We start from the raw sequence: 14,678 nt of genomic DNA on the forward strand, positions 1-14,678 counted from the left end.
GTTCATAGAAACAGTAGTAATAGACAAATGGACTAAGTTACAAATAATATTTAAAATAGTGAAGGAAAACAGTGATGATAGCTCATAGGGAGTTCAAACAGTCGAACAATAAGCCCCAATTATGGCAATAAGCTCAAGTCCTAGTGAAAAACAACAAGTCATAGCGAAATACGCGGTAAAATTAACAACCGGGACGGACCAAGTCACAATCCCCAACGGTGCTCTACCCCACGCTCTCTATCTGGCGTGCAAGTCACCTCAATATAGCACTATGGGTGCAAATCCGGGGTTTCAAACCCTCAGGATATAATTTACAATCATTACTCACCTCGAACCGGTGAAATCTCAAACCCGCGACGCCTTTGCCCCTCAAATCGGCCTCCACGCGCGCCGAATCTAACCAAAATCAGAGCGAATACATCACAATATGCTAAGGAAACACAACCCAATCGAAAAGACTCGAAAAACATCGAAAATCACAAAGTTGGCAAAACTCGAGCCCCGGGCCCACTTCTCGAAAAATTACAAAATTCACATCACCGGATTCCTTATCTCCTCACGAGCTCATACATACTAAGAACATCAAAATCCATCCACAATTGACCCTTCAAATCCCAATTTAAAAATTTGAAAATTCCAAGCCCTATTCCTCCATTTTAGCAAAAATTCAATGATTTCCTAGATGGATTTCACAATAAAAACGAGTTTTGAGTCCAAGAAACTTACCTCCAAACGTTCCCCCTTGAATCCCTCGTTAATCTCCTTCAAGAATCTCCAAAAACGAGCAATTATGGTGTAAAATGACCCCAAAATCGCGACTGACGTGTTTTAAAACATTCTGCCCAGGTATTTACTCTTCGCGATCGCGGAAAATGCTTCGCGATCGCGGAGAACAATTTTTGCAGCCAAAATTTACCCTTCGCGATCGCGGACAATGCTTCGCGATCGCGATGAACAGTTCCCAGCTCTTCCGGACAGCCTCCAGTATAGTGGTCATAACTTTTTGCACACAACTCCAAATTACGAATGGTTCGATGTTTTGAAAACTAGACACATAGGGCTATAATTTTATATGTTGCTCATTTCCTGACTCCTTGTACATTGCGAGATATAAGCTTCCAAAGTCATCCCTGTGTATTAGAGACCTTCCTGGGCAGCCTATAGTGTAACCACTATAACTTTTTGTACACAACTTTAACTTCCAATTAATTTACATTTCTGAAAACTAGACACAAAGGGCTACAATTTTCATTTTTGGATCATCTCCAAATTCCTTATAGATTGTGAGATATAAGCTTCCGAAGTGGGATCAACGCAACAGAATTTTTCTTCTCTGCGATCGCGGAAGGCTTCACGCGATCACGATTCATCGGCACGTTTCTCACATTTTACTCACCGCGATCGCGACCAATTCCCCGCGATCGCATAGAACACTGCTGTAGCCAAAAACAATCAGTTAAAAATGGCCTAGAAATGGTCCGAAACCACCCCGAAACTCACCCGAGGCCCCCGGGACCTCAACCAAAAGCACGGACATATCCCATAACATCATTCAAACTTGTTCCAATCATCAAAACACATCAAACAACGCTAAAACTATCAAATCACATTGGATTCAAGCCTAAGTTCTTCAAAAACTTCCGAAATGCACTTTCGATCAAAAAGTCTACCAAACCTCGTCCGAATGATCTGAAGCTTTGCACGCACATCCCAAATGACATAACGGTGCTACTGCAACTCTCGGAATTCCATTCCGACCCCTATATCAAAATCTCGCCTATCAACCGGAATTCGCCAAAATACTAACTTCGCCAATTCAAGCCTAATTCTACACCGGACCTCTAAAATAAATTCCGATCACGCTCCCAAGTCACAAATCATCTCCCGAAGCTAACCGAATCACCGGAAATCACATCCGAGCCCTCTAACTCATAAGTCAACGTCCGGTTGACTTTTCCAACTTAAGCCTTCTTAAAAGAGACTAAGTGTCTCATTTCTTATCAAAACCAATCCAAATCAACTCTAACTCACCACATACCGGTAATGAAACATGAAGAAGTAATAAATGAGGAAAACGGGGCAGTAATACCTGATACGACGGGTCGGGTCGTCACAATAACCAATATAATACAAGAATAGCCAAAAATTGATTTAAGCCTTACATTAGTCAATAAACGCGACCGTGCTAGAACCACGAGACTCGAGGGGTGCCTTACACTTTTTCCTCGGTCAACATAATTCCTTACTCAGTCTTCTGTTTTCGTAGACCATAAATTAGGAGTCAAACCTTCCTTTTGATAAGGGATTCAAATAAAAGGTGACTTGGAACACCAAAACTCAATTCCAAGTGGCGACTCTAAATAATAAATAATCCCTTTTCAAAGCATCACTTTAATTGGAAAAACTCTTCTAAGTCAACCTCGTAATGGGTTGTGTGGGAAAAAAAGGTGGTGTGACACTTGTTGCAATTACCTTTTCTTTTTTCAGTCGTTATCTAGCCGAGGGTCTATCAGAAACAGTCTCTCTGCCCTTCTAGGGGTAGGGGTAAGGCTGCGTACATCTTACCCTCCCAGACCCCACTTGTGGGAAACTACTGGGTTTGTTGTTGTTGTTGTTGTTATTGTTCCTTTTTGCTCGAATAGAGAGAAGGAAGAGAAAGTAAAAGAACATAATTGGCATATTTCATGCCTGAATGGTAGGTATAACTATTTTGCTATAAAATAAAAAATAGCTATAAGTAATAATATTTTAAAATTATTTTGATTTATGATAAATATGGTGTAATAGTTTAATATAGGAGGTAAAATTTCCTAAAAAATATACCTTGACCTTGTAAAAGAATATTGGGGGAGCATTGGCAAATATTACCAATTCATAAAAGAGAAATTTTCATAAAGCACTATCTTTTGGTAGTAATTACCCATCTATAGATATCATTTGCTATATTACGGATTATAGATACCTTTTGTGTGGTTATAAGATGTATTTGATGTATTTAAGCTATTGTATTCATGAATACAGTAACAAAAATAGGCGTGAATTAGGGAAGTCCAGCTAATCAGTTGTTGTATTCGAGTGTATTCGACTGTATTCATGGAGTGAAATATGGGATTACAGCTGGACAGATTATTGTATTCAACTGTATTCGACTGTATTCACGGCGTGAAATAGGGGATTACACTGTTTTTAAAACGGAAAGTGAATCAATTAACATAATAGACTCCTAATATAACTCAACAAACTCAATTATAACACACAAATTTTGTATTTTCAGTTATAAAAAAGATTCTCAACCGAAAAATACCCTTAAAACATAGCAATCTTCAGAGAAATTATATAATACATCTGAATACATAAATTATATTAATTAAAAAAAACATATGAATACATTCATGGCATATAGCGAGACAGTGAATATAATGAAATACATATAATACAGCGGGATACATTGAAATACAATGAAAAAAAAGACAATGAATACAATGAAATACATGGAATACAACGAGAAACATTGAATTACAATGAAAAAAAAGACAATGAATACATGAAAATACAGTGTGATACATTAAAATTAATATTAACAAAAAATCAAGTTGCTCAGCCCCAAACTCCGTCATTTTTGTTCAAGAACAAATCGTAATTTCCGGCGAATCCGTCGTCGAGCAACGAAATAATCCACCTAGTATCCGGTCTACTATTTCGTCTTCCACTTCGATTGAGACCTTGTCATCGATTACCATTGAGAATTTCGTGCTTATTGTTTTCTTGATCTCACGTCAAGCAAAGGGTTCAATGGCTTGAATTGTATTCTGGATACCACTTATTAGGTTTGTGATCTCACGTCAAGCAAAGGGTTCGTGATTACCACTTATTGTTTTATGGATATTCAATCGCTTGTATGGTATCGTCTGTTGAACTGACGAGTTCATGAGGAACTGATACAACTGAGAATTGCCTGTTTTCAAGGCCGTGTTCTTCTTCGTGCTCAACAGTTAGATCAGTCAAATTGGATTGTGAAAGATCTGAAAGAATGAGAGAGAAAAATAATACGAAGAGTATTTTATGGCTTAAGAGTAGGAGGTAACCATAAATAGATATTTGGCTATAAAAATCAAAAGGTATTTATAGAATATAATTTTTTAAAAGGGTATTTATTTAAAATAAATAAGGTATCAACCTTTGCTATAGCAGGTAAAAATTCCTTCATAAAAAGCGTGGGACAGCACATTGGCCCAAGTGGAACATCAATGGGCTTAAATTTTGGGGAAGTTACACCGTATACCCCTTTTCAAGAACCCTTAACATACTATAATTCAATTATAAAATTACATGTAGTACACATCAATTAATTACCCCACATACCTATTTAATTAATGGACAATAACTACCTAATAATATGTCCCCTTAATTAAAGGAAGCTATATATACACTACAAATCCACTGAAAATCTTACTCCATCCGTTTCAAACTTGGACCAAAATTAAAGAATAATAAAGGATATTCATTAAATATTTTTTTCTTACTATGGGAACCTTTGTCGTTAAAGGAAGTTTATCTTCTTCTATACAATATAAAAAAATACAGTAAACTAATCATTGTATACTACTCCTGTTAAAGAGTGTTAATATTACAAGTAAAATAATATATACACAATAAATATAAATAAAAGTATGTTTGATTTGACTATTATATTCCAAATTAGAATATTGTGGTATGTTTGGTTTGAATACTATATTCCAAATTAGAATATTGGTATATTTGATTTGAATATATATTCCAAACTAGAATATTGTGATATGTTTGGTTTTGAATATTGTATTCATTATTAGAATATTATGGTGTGTTGGTTTGAATACTATATTCTTCATTAATCAATTGTAATTTGGTATGTTTGGTTTGGATAATGTATCGCACATTAAAATGTTTTGGTATGTTTGGTTTGAATATTGTATTCTATTAGAAAATTGTGGTCTCTTTGGTTTGAATTTTGTATTCCAAATTAGAATACTGTGGCATGTTTGATTTGAATATTATAATTTTAATTAGAATATTGTGGTGTATTGGTTTGAATAGTATATTTTAATATTTTTGTAGTTTAGATATTGTATCAAAAATTAAAATATTTTTACCGTATTTTAACTTTTCTTTTGATTACATAGACGTAAGAGAAAAACAAAAAAGATGAAATACTTCATTTAACAAATAAATGATAAAGAGGTATTATCTTGTACAAAATTAATGTTTCATTTTCACATTCTTCCTCCTTTTGCACCCACAGGCCATAGGAAAGGTTTCGAGAGTTGTTTATTTGGAACATGAAATTCAGATGTTTGGCGGAAATGTATAATCCTAATTCCTAATTTCTAATTCTTGGGGATGATGGAGTGTTTTAAGGGATTTTTAAAGTTGGAGTGAGATAATCTAATCCCTTAAAAGGTGAAATTTGTTTAATGGAATATAAATATATTAAAGATGTAAAAAATAAATAAAATTTTATAAAGTAGGTATAGAATGTAAAATAAATATTTTAAATGTATATGAAGTTAATTGGCGTTTTCAATGGCCATACCGGGTAGATTAACGTTAAATTTCTGATAGTCTACCCACTAAGGAAGGCCCATTTTATATTCCAGATCCATTCGAAAAAGATCCATTCTTTTTGTCTAGACAGTTCGCGTACATTCGCAAGTGTTTCAAACCCCTCCAAATAATCCTTCAACCTTTATCGTCTACTGCCTCTTCACCCACCTCTATATGTACCCGTTGTTCTCCATCGTCTTCTATTTATTACGGTTTTTGAGAAATTGTTAGCTGTTCATTAAAAAACAATAACCGAAAATGGCAAAAGAGGGGCCTAATTGGGACGGTCTACTAAAGTGGAGTCTATCTCATGCTGATGGTACTAATCCTTCTCGCAATTTGAGGTAACCTCTTTTTATATAATCGTTGTTTTTTAAATTTATGTTTATGTTTATGTGGTTTCTTGAAGTGGGTCGAATTTATCTCAAGAGGTCATGGAAAATTTGAATCTTGTTTTGACTGATTTTATGTATTGTTAATGAGACTGAAAAGTTAAAAGATTGGAACTTTGATTTTGTATTTTTATTTGGTTTCGTTTTCTTTGGTAGTAGTTATTTGAATAATTGCTCCACCTATGTGATTAGGGCACGTCATAGGTTCGAACCTGCGCTGTAGACAAAAACCTGGTATTTAAGTGAAGAAAAGTAGTTATCTGCAAAGCCAAGCCAGTTTTATGCCAAGATAAAAGAGGAGGGTTGTTGTAGGCGGAGGAGCAGCTAAAAATAGTATAAATATGAGTATAATGGATAAAAGAGGATTCATATAGTGGTCAAATTAGTTTTTGGATTGAGGCGTGGTCGATTGATGTTGTAATTTAAATAGAGTTTCTGCTTTTTGTTGTTCTTTTATGTGGGAGTGTGGTTTAGGATTGAAATTTATGGTTAATGGGTTTATTGGCTTACCAGTGAGGAGGATAGGAGGTGGTTCATGGAAGCTATGCAAGCTCAAACTGTTGATGTAATAAAGAGAATGAAGGAGATTACTCTTGTAATGCAAACTCCAGAGCAGGTCTTGGAATCACAGGGGGTGACTTCCCAAGATATTGAAGGTACTTGGTTTTGAGGCCTTTGTTTGTAGTTTTCTGGTTAATGTGTATGCTATTTTGTGACCTTTGGTCATTTGGTCTTATTTGCTGGTCTGGTGATTTTTTCAGATATGCTGGATGAGCTACAAGAACACGTTGAATCGATTGACATGGCTAACGGTGAGTTCTTTGATATTCAGCAACATGTTGCATATCTTGATTCGATTTTTATTACGTATTGCATAATTCTAAAACTAACTAGGGATTGCGACCTAGTTGATTGATATATGGAAGATTTAATCTGATTAGATATTTGGTAAAATGTCCCACATTATTTAAGGAAATACGTTGTTGTCTCTTTATATGGTTTGGGTCAATTCTCATATGGTGGGCTAGCTTTTGGTGTTGATATCCCAAGGCCCATTCTCTTAATACGTTGTTAGAGCTTTACCAATATGATTCTTGGTCAGGTCCCCATGTTATATTGTTCATGCTCCATGTGTCTAGCTTGGTCGTCGAGACGAGTGTTAGCATGTCCCACATGGGGTGAGAGCAGTGTTTTAAAAGGCGTGGGTGCAAGACGAGACATTTTACATATGCCTCAGTGGGGCGTAAGCCCAATAGGTATCTAATTTTTAATATTTTATTAAATTATATAAGTACAGTAAATATTTATAAACATGTAAAATTGCATAAAAAATTGAAAAAAAAACTATAAATATGTGAAATATATATATATATACACACACACACACACACTCCATCCCCACAAAAAACTAGTCAAAACAATCTATTGTACGCTACTTACAAGCACAAGTAACTTGAGTTGAAAAGAATAAAATTTTCTACATTTAGGAACAAAAAGGATGACTAACCTGCAATTTGAACTTTGAACTTGCTGCTACGAAGGAGGATGAAGTTCTCTTTATAAAAAAAAGAAATTGAATGTTTGTTGCTTTTGGGAGATATTAGAAGACTAGCGGACAAGATAAAGAATTGGGAAAGACCATGAATTAGGGCTTCAATCAATAAAAAAGGTCTTGACTTTTAAATTTAATACATTTCAGTTTCTTTTTAAAACTTTTGATAATTACAAGCCGACTTTTGAGAATTTGGGTATTATATGAAGGACGTATTCAACAAATTTTGTTTTAATTTGAAAAAGCCTGCTATTTAAGTAGAGAATGATATACAAAAGCCTGATGAACTCTACGGCATACAAAAGCCTGCTATTTAAGTAGAGAATGGTAGATTGGTGTACCCATTATTACCTAGTTAAAAACCGTGCGCCACTATCCATTGGTAATTAAAAAACAAAAAAAAGTGCCTAATCAAGGAGTAACTTTATTGGTTATATGATTCCATTCTTTTACTGACCTGTCCTTTGCTGATACACGAATGTGGCGCATATCATGTGTTCATGTAGGAGCCAAGCCTGTAATTTTTTTCTGTTTTCTGAAATATGGCCTGACAAGCATCCTGTATTTCTGTAGAGTAGTTACTTTGCAGTATGCATGATGGGCCTGTTTAAACCTTTCATTCTACTTTGGTTTTCTCTTAGACTGTTGAAGTCTCTTAAAATAGCAGTAATGATGTGGCACTGATCTTTTACTTCCGACTAGTTCAAGGACATTCATCCGCTCGTCGTAAGGAAAACATGCATGTGACTATAAGTTTTCAGTAAAGATATGTAACTTCATGTACATCTCTGTTGAAGATCTTTGTCTTGATCACATAACCAAAACAAATAAAAACCTGAAGTTCACGTAATCCTCTTGGATATCGCACCTGATTTCCTGCTGTTTATCACTGGTTTCTAGGGGTTGTTATTGGTGATGTCCAGATATTAACCATTCTACACTGTAGTACTTGTTGGAAAGCCAAATAATGAACCTTAATGGACCAAGCTGACACTATTATGTAGTCAGTACCATACCTCACTCAAGATCCATTAAGCTGACACTATTACAGTCAGTACCATACATCACTCAAGATCCTCTGTCCCGCTGTTTTGCATCGTAAGCTTAGTTCTGATAGTTTATATAAGCAGTTGCAATAGTTTATATAAGCAGTTGCAATATTCTTTTATCCTAAGCCGAGGGTATACCGCAAACAACCTCTGTGCCTTCTTAAAGGTAGGGGTAAGGTCTGCATATCCTCCCCACTTGTGGGATTACATTTGGTTTGTTGTTGTTGTTTGTTGTAGTTGCAATATTCTTTTATATATATTCTCAGTGTCATTGTGCCCTACGGTATGAGGTGCTTGAGACTTCTATTCAACCTGGAAGAAAAAAGGACAGTAAACGAAACGAAAAGACAAAAAAGAGGTATCTTAGATGCTTTGGTATGACTGCAGTGAAGGGGTTTGCATGGGCATAAAGAGAGTGGAAATTACAGTTTAAGTTGTTTTTGATTCTGGTGCCTCTTTAAGAGCTTGGTAACTGGTTTTCTTCGTAGGATAAAAATGAAACACTTACAGTAGACGGCTTGAAGGGTATCAAAGAGTATGAAATAAAGAACCCACTTTAGCACTTAAGCTCTCATCCTTTACTGCATTGGTGTTAAACTAGAAAGCCTATGACTAATTGGGGATATTGCTTCCTTAACTCGGTTGACTATGTTGACATTTTTTTGGAGATTTCAATAGTTAATACTATTCCCATTATTAGAAGTTTTAGTCTCATGCTCTCTCCTTTTATTGTTAATTTGGCAGATCTACACTCAATTGGTGGATTGGTGCCTCTTCTTGGTTACTTAAAGAACTCCCATGCTAACATTAGAGCCAAAGCGGCAGAAGTAGTAAGTACAATTGTTCAGAACAACCCGAAGAGCCAACAACTTGTAATGGAAGCTAACGGCCTAGAACCTCTTCTCTCAAATTTCACCTCGGATCCTGATGTAACTGCCCGCACTAAAGCTCTTGGTGCAATCTCATGTGGGTACTTCTACTGTTGACAAATGATTCATTAGTAAATTGAGTCCTTTACTTTTAGTTGACATGTCATCTGTGTTCCAATAGCACTTACCAATTAGCACTACATTTTTCCCTTTATTCCAGCTTTAATCAGGCACAACAAGCCTGGCATTGCTGCATTTCGTCTTGCAAATGGTTATGCAGCGTTAAGAGACGCTTTGAGTTCTGAGAGTGAGAGATTTCAAAGGTATGATTTTGCACATGTCATGTTCCTGATGTTTCTGATCAACCAGGATTGGATAAAGTTGCGGTTTACTTTTTGGTAAAGCTTCCTCTTTTATATTCTCTCTGATAGGTGTTGTTTCTTTTTTTTTTTCTTTCAGGAAAGCCCTTAACTTGATCCACTATTTACTGAATGAGAATCGTTCAGATTGTGCTGTAGTGACTGAGCTAGGATTTCCTCGAATTTTTATGCATCTCGCCTCCAGTGAGGATGGAGAGGTGCGAGAGGGTGCCCTACGAGGCCTTCTTGATCTTGGGGGAGACAGGACAGCACAGGCAGCGGATGGCTCTTCAAGTGAAGATGATGAAAAACTCAAGCAAATACTCCAGGAGCGAATTAAGGGGATTTCCGCTATGTCTCCTGAAGATCGTGGTGCTGCTAAAGAAGAGCGGCAGCTTGTGGATTCCCTCTGGAATACCTGCTACAATGAGCCTTCTTCTCTTAGAGAACAAGGCCTAGTTGTTCTCCCCGGAGAGGATGATGCATTACCGCCTGATGTTGCTAGTAAGCATTTTGAACCACCTCTGAGAGCTTGGGCTGCAAATAGGAATGAGGATACGAAGCCAACTAGTGAAAAGAAACAGGCCCCATTATTGCTAGGCCTAGGTCCACATCCTGCACAGGATCCTCCCGCCTAAAATAGCTCCAGTTGAGCCATGGCTGGGGAAGAAAATAGAGATGCTTCTGCATGACGTATGGCGTTTAGGCACTATGAGGTTCTTTGTCTGAACATATCTTGTGATATTACATGTTAGATGTCTAATGTTTTCTGGATAATATATCGTCCTTCCCTCTCCACAGTGTCACCCCTTTCAATTTTCTTCTTTTAATTCGCTGTTTTACTAAAATCTTCTGCACATAATATGCTGTTTTTTGTTACAGCACATTTAGAGCATCAATTGTTGGATGTATTTTTATTTTTGGTAAATTTTATCACCATGTGGGAATTTCAACTAGTACTAATATTGCTGTTCATTTGGTACTAAGTTTTTCATTGAGACTAAGTCGATTACATAAGTTTGGTCAAGAAAGTTCCTTTAGATATCTGCTTCCATCCACTCCTAAGGTACAAAAACTTGTATATATATTTTCAAATTCTCCTCAGTCCTCATTTAGGAGGGCAGAAAATGATGACATACCTTGAAGCTCTACATTTGTATAGGCTAGAAGACTCGTCAAATGCATAACTATAAGCCTTGGGGCAGATGGCCTTAAAAAGATGAGCAAAAATAGTTGGCTTGCAAGTTTTGGGATTTGCAAACTGTCCTGTGCAACAATACTTGGCTGATTGTGTAGCCAAGCAAGCACTCTTGCACCCTACCACTTTTCCACCAACTTTCACTTCCAGTGCTGATGGACAACATATATTCAGATCAACGTCACACTCCGCCACGCCACAACCTATTCCTCCACCCACAGGTCTCATTGAAACTGGCACGTTGAAGCCATCGACTAAGCTCGCATCGTAGAAATGCAAGGGCGAAGTCATTTTAACTGGCCATCAAAGTCGCCAGTATCACACGAGCCGTTGCCATTTCTATCGAAATGGCAACTCTGTCTGGCCCATATCCTACCCAGCCACTTCTTAGGCACATCGAAGACTACTTCCTCACCACTTATCATATGAAAGCCACCATCTTTAGGAGTCATATGTCCTGTATTGCCAAGAATTCCAGGCCATATGCTTCTTCTGCAGTTGTTAACTAGAATAAGTTGTGTTCCATCTGCAGCCACATGACAAAAAGTAATATAAGTCGAGAAAATATTATGCATGCAGACTTGAAAATATATACGGAAAAGGGTCAGACCTGCCCCTAACGTATCAACTCCAGTCTAAAAATGCCTTCCGTTAACCTATTTTGCAAATAATGACCCTACCGTTAAAAATCTGGCATACTTGTGCCCTTAATTCTAACGGATGAGTTGTAATATATTTAAACATATTAATAATTTCACGTGGCCGTATCTGATTGGTTATTCATTAAACCATCCCCAAACCTGATTTTACCCACCCATAACCCAAATGTACCGACCCGACCCAGCAAACCATGTTTTACCCCTCCAAATCACACGACCTTAGGTCATTTTCGCCCACTTCATCTTCTCTAAGCAAAAAGGGCGAAATGGTCGGTGATTTTGGAGCTTGACTTCTTGGGATTTTCTGCGACAATTTTTTACTTAAGTTGACGGATTGAAGTTGCTTATTAAAGTTAAAGTCTTCTCTCCATTCAAGTAAGACTTTATTGCTGATCTTTGCTTAGGGTTTCTTGAAATAAACACAAATCATGTTTGATATTCTGTGATGTTTCAGTTTTGGCTTCAATGTTAGCAGATGTCTTTATAGTATTTTTTTGTTGCATGTGGTCCCGCTTAGATTTTGGTAACATCTGCTTAATTTATTCGTATGGGGTTGTCTTTTTTTTGTCGATTTCAGTTGTTTATTCAAAGCTTTTATCTTTGTTTACTAAATTTTCAATTGCATGTGGTCCCTTTCCTTTTTGTGTTGGTCTGGACTTAGGGGTTCAATTATTGTTGATGCCTGATTTCTTTATTCATATGGGGTCTACTTGTTTGTTGATTTCAGTTGTTTATTCACTGTTTTTGCTTTTGTTTACTTTTATTTGGCTGTATTTAATCTTTGTCCCTTTATTGGTAGGGGCCCTCTTTAACTCCCTGTCCCTTTATTGGTAGAAGTCCTCTTTAACTTTTCTGTTTGTTTATGACTGATGGGTCCTTTTTCTTGTTTTTTTATGGCTTGCATTTGTTTTCTTTGAAGAATGATTGAGAAGGTTTATTTGGTCTTTAATCATGGGGGTAAGTGGTTGTTGGAACCTCAAGTGGTGTATCTTAAAAGAAGGAAGCATGTATTGATAGGTTATGATGTGGATTTGTTGTCTTATATAGACATTTGTTCTAAATATACTGAGAAGTTAGGTTTTAGTGAGGTGAAACAATTACTAGTAACATGCCCTTCTAGTAAGTGCTTTTTAATTGAGGGTGATGTAGGCATTAGAATACTACAGTCTTTACTGTCAAACCAATTCAATGAGATTCAAATATTTGCTGTAGATGAGGGTGAATTACATGTGCCAGCTCCTAGCATCACTCAACATGATGAACCTTATAATTTCACAGTAGGAGTAGATGTTGGAACTGATTGTGATTCATGTGATGAGGAGGAAATGAAACTAACTCTAGTGATTATGATAGTGAAGAGTTAGAGCTGTTTAGAAGAGAAAGGAACAAAGAAGTTAATGACACACTTGACAAGTATAAAATCTTGGAGAAGGGTATGAGTTTTAAAGACTTGGCTGAAGCTAAAAGAGTTGTAGGGTACTATGCAGTTGCTAATAGGAAGGGCCTTAAAGTCAAGAAGAGTGACAAAAGTAGAGTTAGGTACAAATTTGATATTGGATGTCCTTTTGTGTGTTTTATATCCAAGGATAATAGAGATCAAGGATTTAAGATTAAGACTTTGAACACAAATCATGATTGTGGTCCAGCATTTCAGAATAGAAGAGCTACTCCCAATGCTTTAGCCCATTATTTCAAGAACAAAGTTCAAAATAATCCTAAGTACAAAGTCAAAGATATGAGGGTGGACTTGGAGGATAGATTCAGACTTAATGTTAGTTATTCAAAGATGAAGAGGGTTAAGAGAATGGTCTTAGAGAAGTTGGAGGGTGGCTACATTGATGACTATAATAGGTTAGAGGCCTATGCTCAAGAGTTGAGGGAATTTAACCCCGGTACAGATGTGGTTATAAACATATCAAAAGATGCTTTGGAAGAGGGAAATAGGAGATTTCTTAGAATGTATATATGCTTCCAAGCTTTGAAAAGTGGATGGAAAGCAGGTTTGAGGCCTCTAATAGGTCTGGATGGCACATTTCTAAAAGGAAAATGCAAAGGAATTTTGCCGGTAGCAATGGCACAAGATTCTGCCAAACACTTTTATCCACTTGCTTGGGTAGTGGTTACTAGAGAAACATGTAGAATTTGGAAGTGGTTTCTGGGGCTGTTGAGAACTTCCTTAGAGTTGGGAGATGGTGAAGGAGTGACATTCATTTCAGACATGCAAAAGGTAATATCATTAACAAATCACAGTTAGCTTTTTCACTGTTTTTTTACTTTAAGACCTAAATGCCTTCTTTGTTTGTTCTAATTGTTGCAGGGTTTGATTGATGCCATTGCAACTTTGGTTCCTAAATGAGATCATAGATGGTGTGTTAGGCACATAGAAGCTAACTGGAGCAAGAACTGGAGGGGTGTAGAAATGAAAAAGTTATTGTGGTGGTGTGCTTGGAGCTCTTATGAAGAAGAGTTCAAGGATCAATTGAGGACCCTAGGGACTATTTCTGAACAAGCTGCTAAAGATGCAGGATCTTCTCAAGAAGTACAAGATGTGCCCTTGACAGCACCCCAAGATAGTCAAACATCAGAATTTATTTTTGTTCCTACACCTGGTATGAGGCCAATGACAGCAACCCATACTCAAAGTGAAACAGCTGCAGAACCAGCAACAATGCCAACAGCAACAGCTGCACCAACAACAGCAGCACCAGCAGCTATGGCAACAGCACCAGCTGCACCAACAACAGCAGCACCAGCAACTATGGCAACAGCAACAGCTGCACCAGCAATAGCAGAACTAGCACCATCAGTTGTTCTGGATGGTGACTATGACTGTGAAGATGGGGATGCAATCTCTGAAGATGATGCTGAACAACCAGTTTTGAGACCTAAGGTGATATCTGAAGCTAAGACTAGGCTTCAAAAGAAAAAGTTGAGGCAAATGCCAACTGGTACAAGGAAGATTGCATTCAAGGGTGATGAATCTAGTGCCAATCTCCCTACAAACTTGCCATATTCACCAA

General features: G+C 37.0%; 2 protein-coding genes and 1 pseudogene across 2 annotated transcripts; 2 read left to right on the forward strand and 1 right to left on the reverse strand.

The window, feature by feature from the left end:
* Window positions 5,641–10,783, forward strand: LOC109229471. Its single transcript, XM_019394923.1, has 6 exons — window positions 5,641–5,924; window positions 6,486–6,628; window positions 6,734–6,784; window positions 9,318–9,539; window positions 9,663–9,765; window positions 9,902–10,783. Exons 1-6 carry the CDS (start codon window positions 5,839–5,841, stop codon window positions 10,437–10,439), a joined length of 1,143 nt encoding a protein of 380 aa, XP_019250468.1. The 5' UTR covers window positions 5,641–5,838; the 3' UTR covers window positions 10,440–10,783.
* Window positions 10,910–11,574, reverse strand: LOC109230258 (annotated as a pseudogene).
* On the forward strand, window positions 13,094–14,014 carry LOC109230259. The gene is made up of 2 exons (XM_019395777.1): window positions 13,094–13,885; window positions 13,976–14,014. The coding sequence occupies exons 1-2, from the start codon at window positions 13,094–13,096 to the stop codon at window positions 14,012–14,014; spliced, it is 831 nt and encodes a 276-aa protein (XP_019251322.1).

The sequence above is a fragment of the Nicotiana attenuata genome, chromosome 7, assembly GCF_001879085.1.
Source record: "Nicotiana attenuata strain UT chromosome 7, NIATTr2, whole genome shotgun sequence".
Lineage (NCBI taxonomy): Eukaryota > Viridiplantae > Streptophyta > Magnoliopsida > Solanales > Solanaceae > Nicotiana > Nicotiana attenuata.

Excerpts from the sequence above, each read along its gene's own strand:
- LOC109229471 (XM_019394923.1), top strand. The coding sequence starts at position 5,839 with ATGGCAAAAGAGGGGCCTAATTGGGACGGTCTACTAAAGTGGAGTCTA. Across the intron at positions 5,925-6,485 it reads AATCCTTCTCGCAATTTGAG|TGAGGAGGATAGGAGGTGGT; the intron begins GTAACCTCTTTT and ends TTGGCTTACCAG. Across the intron at positions 6,629-6,733 it reads GACTTCCCAAGATATTGAAG|ATATGCTGGATGAGCTACAA; the intron begins GTACTTGGTTTT and ends TGATTTTTTCAG.
- LOC109230259 (XM_019395777.1), top strand. The coding sequence starts at position 13,094 with ATGAGTTTTAAAGACTTGGCTGAAGCTAAAAGAGTTGTAGGGTACTAT. Across the intron at positions 13,886-13,975 it reads TCATTTCAGACATGCAAAAG|GGTTTGATTGATGCCATTGC; the intron begins GTAATATCATTA and ends TAATTGTTGCAG.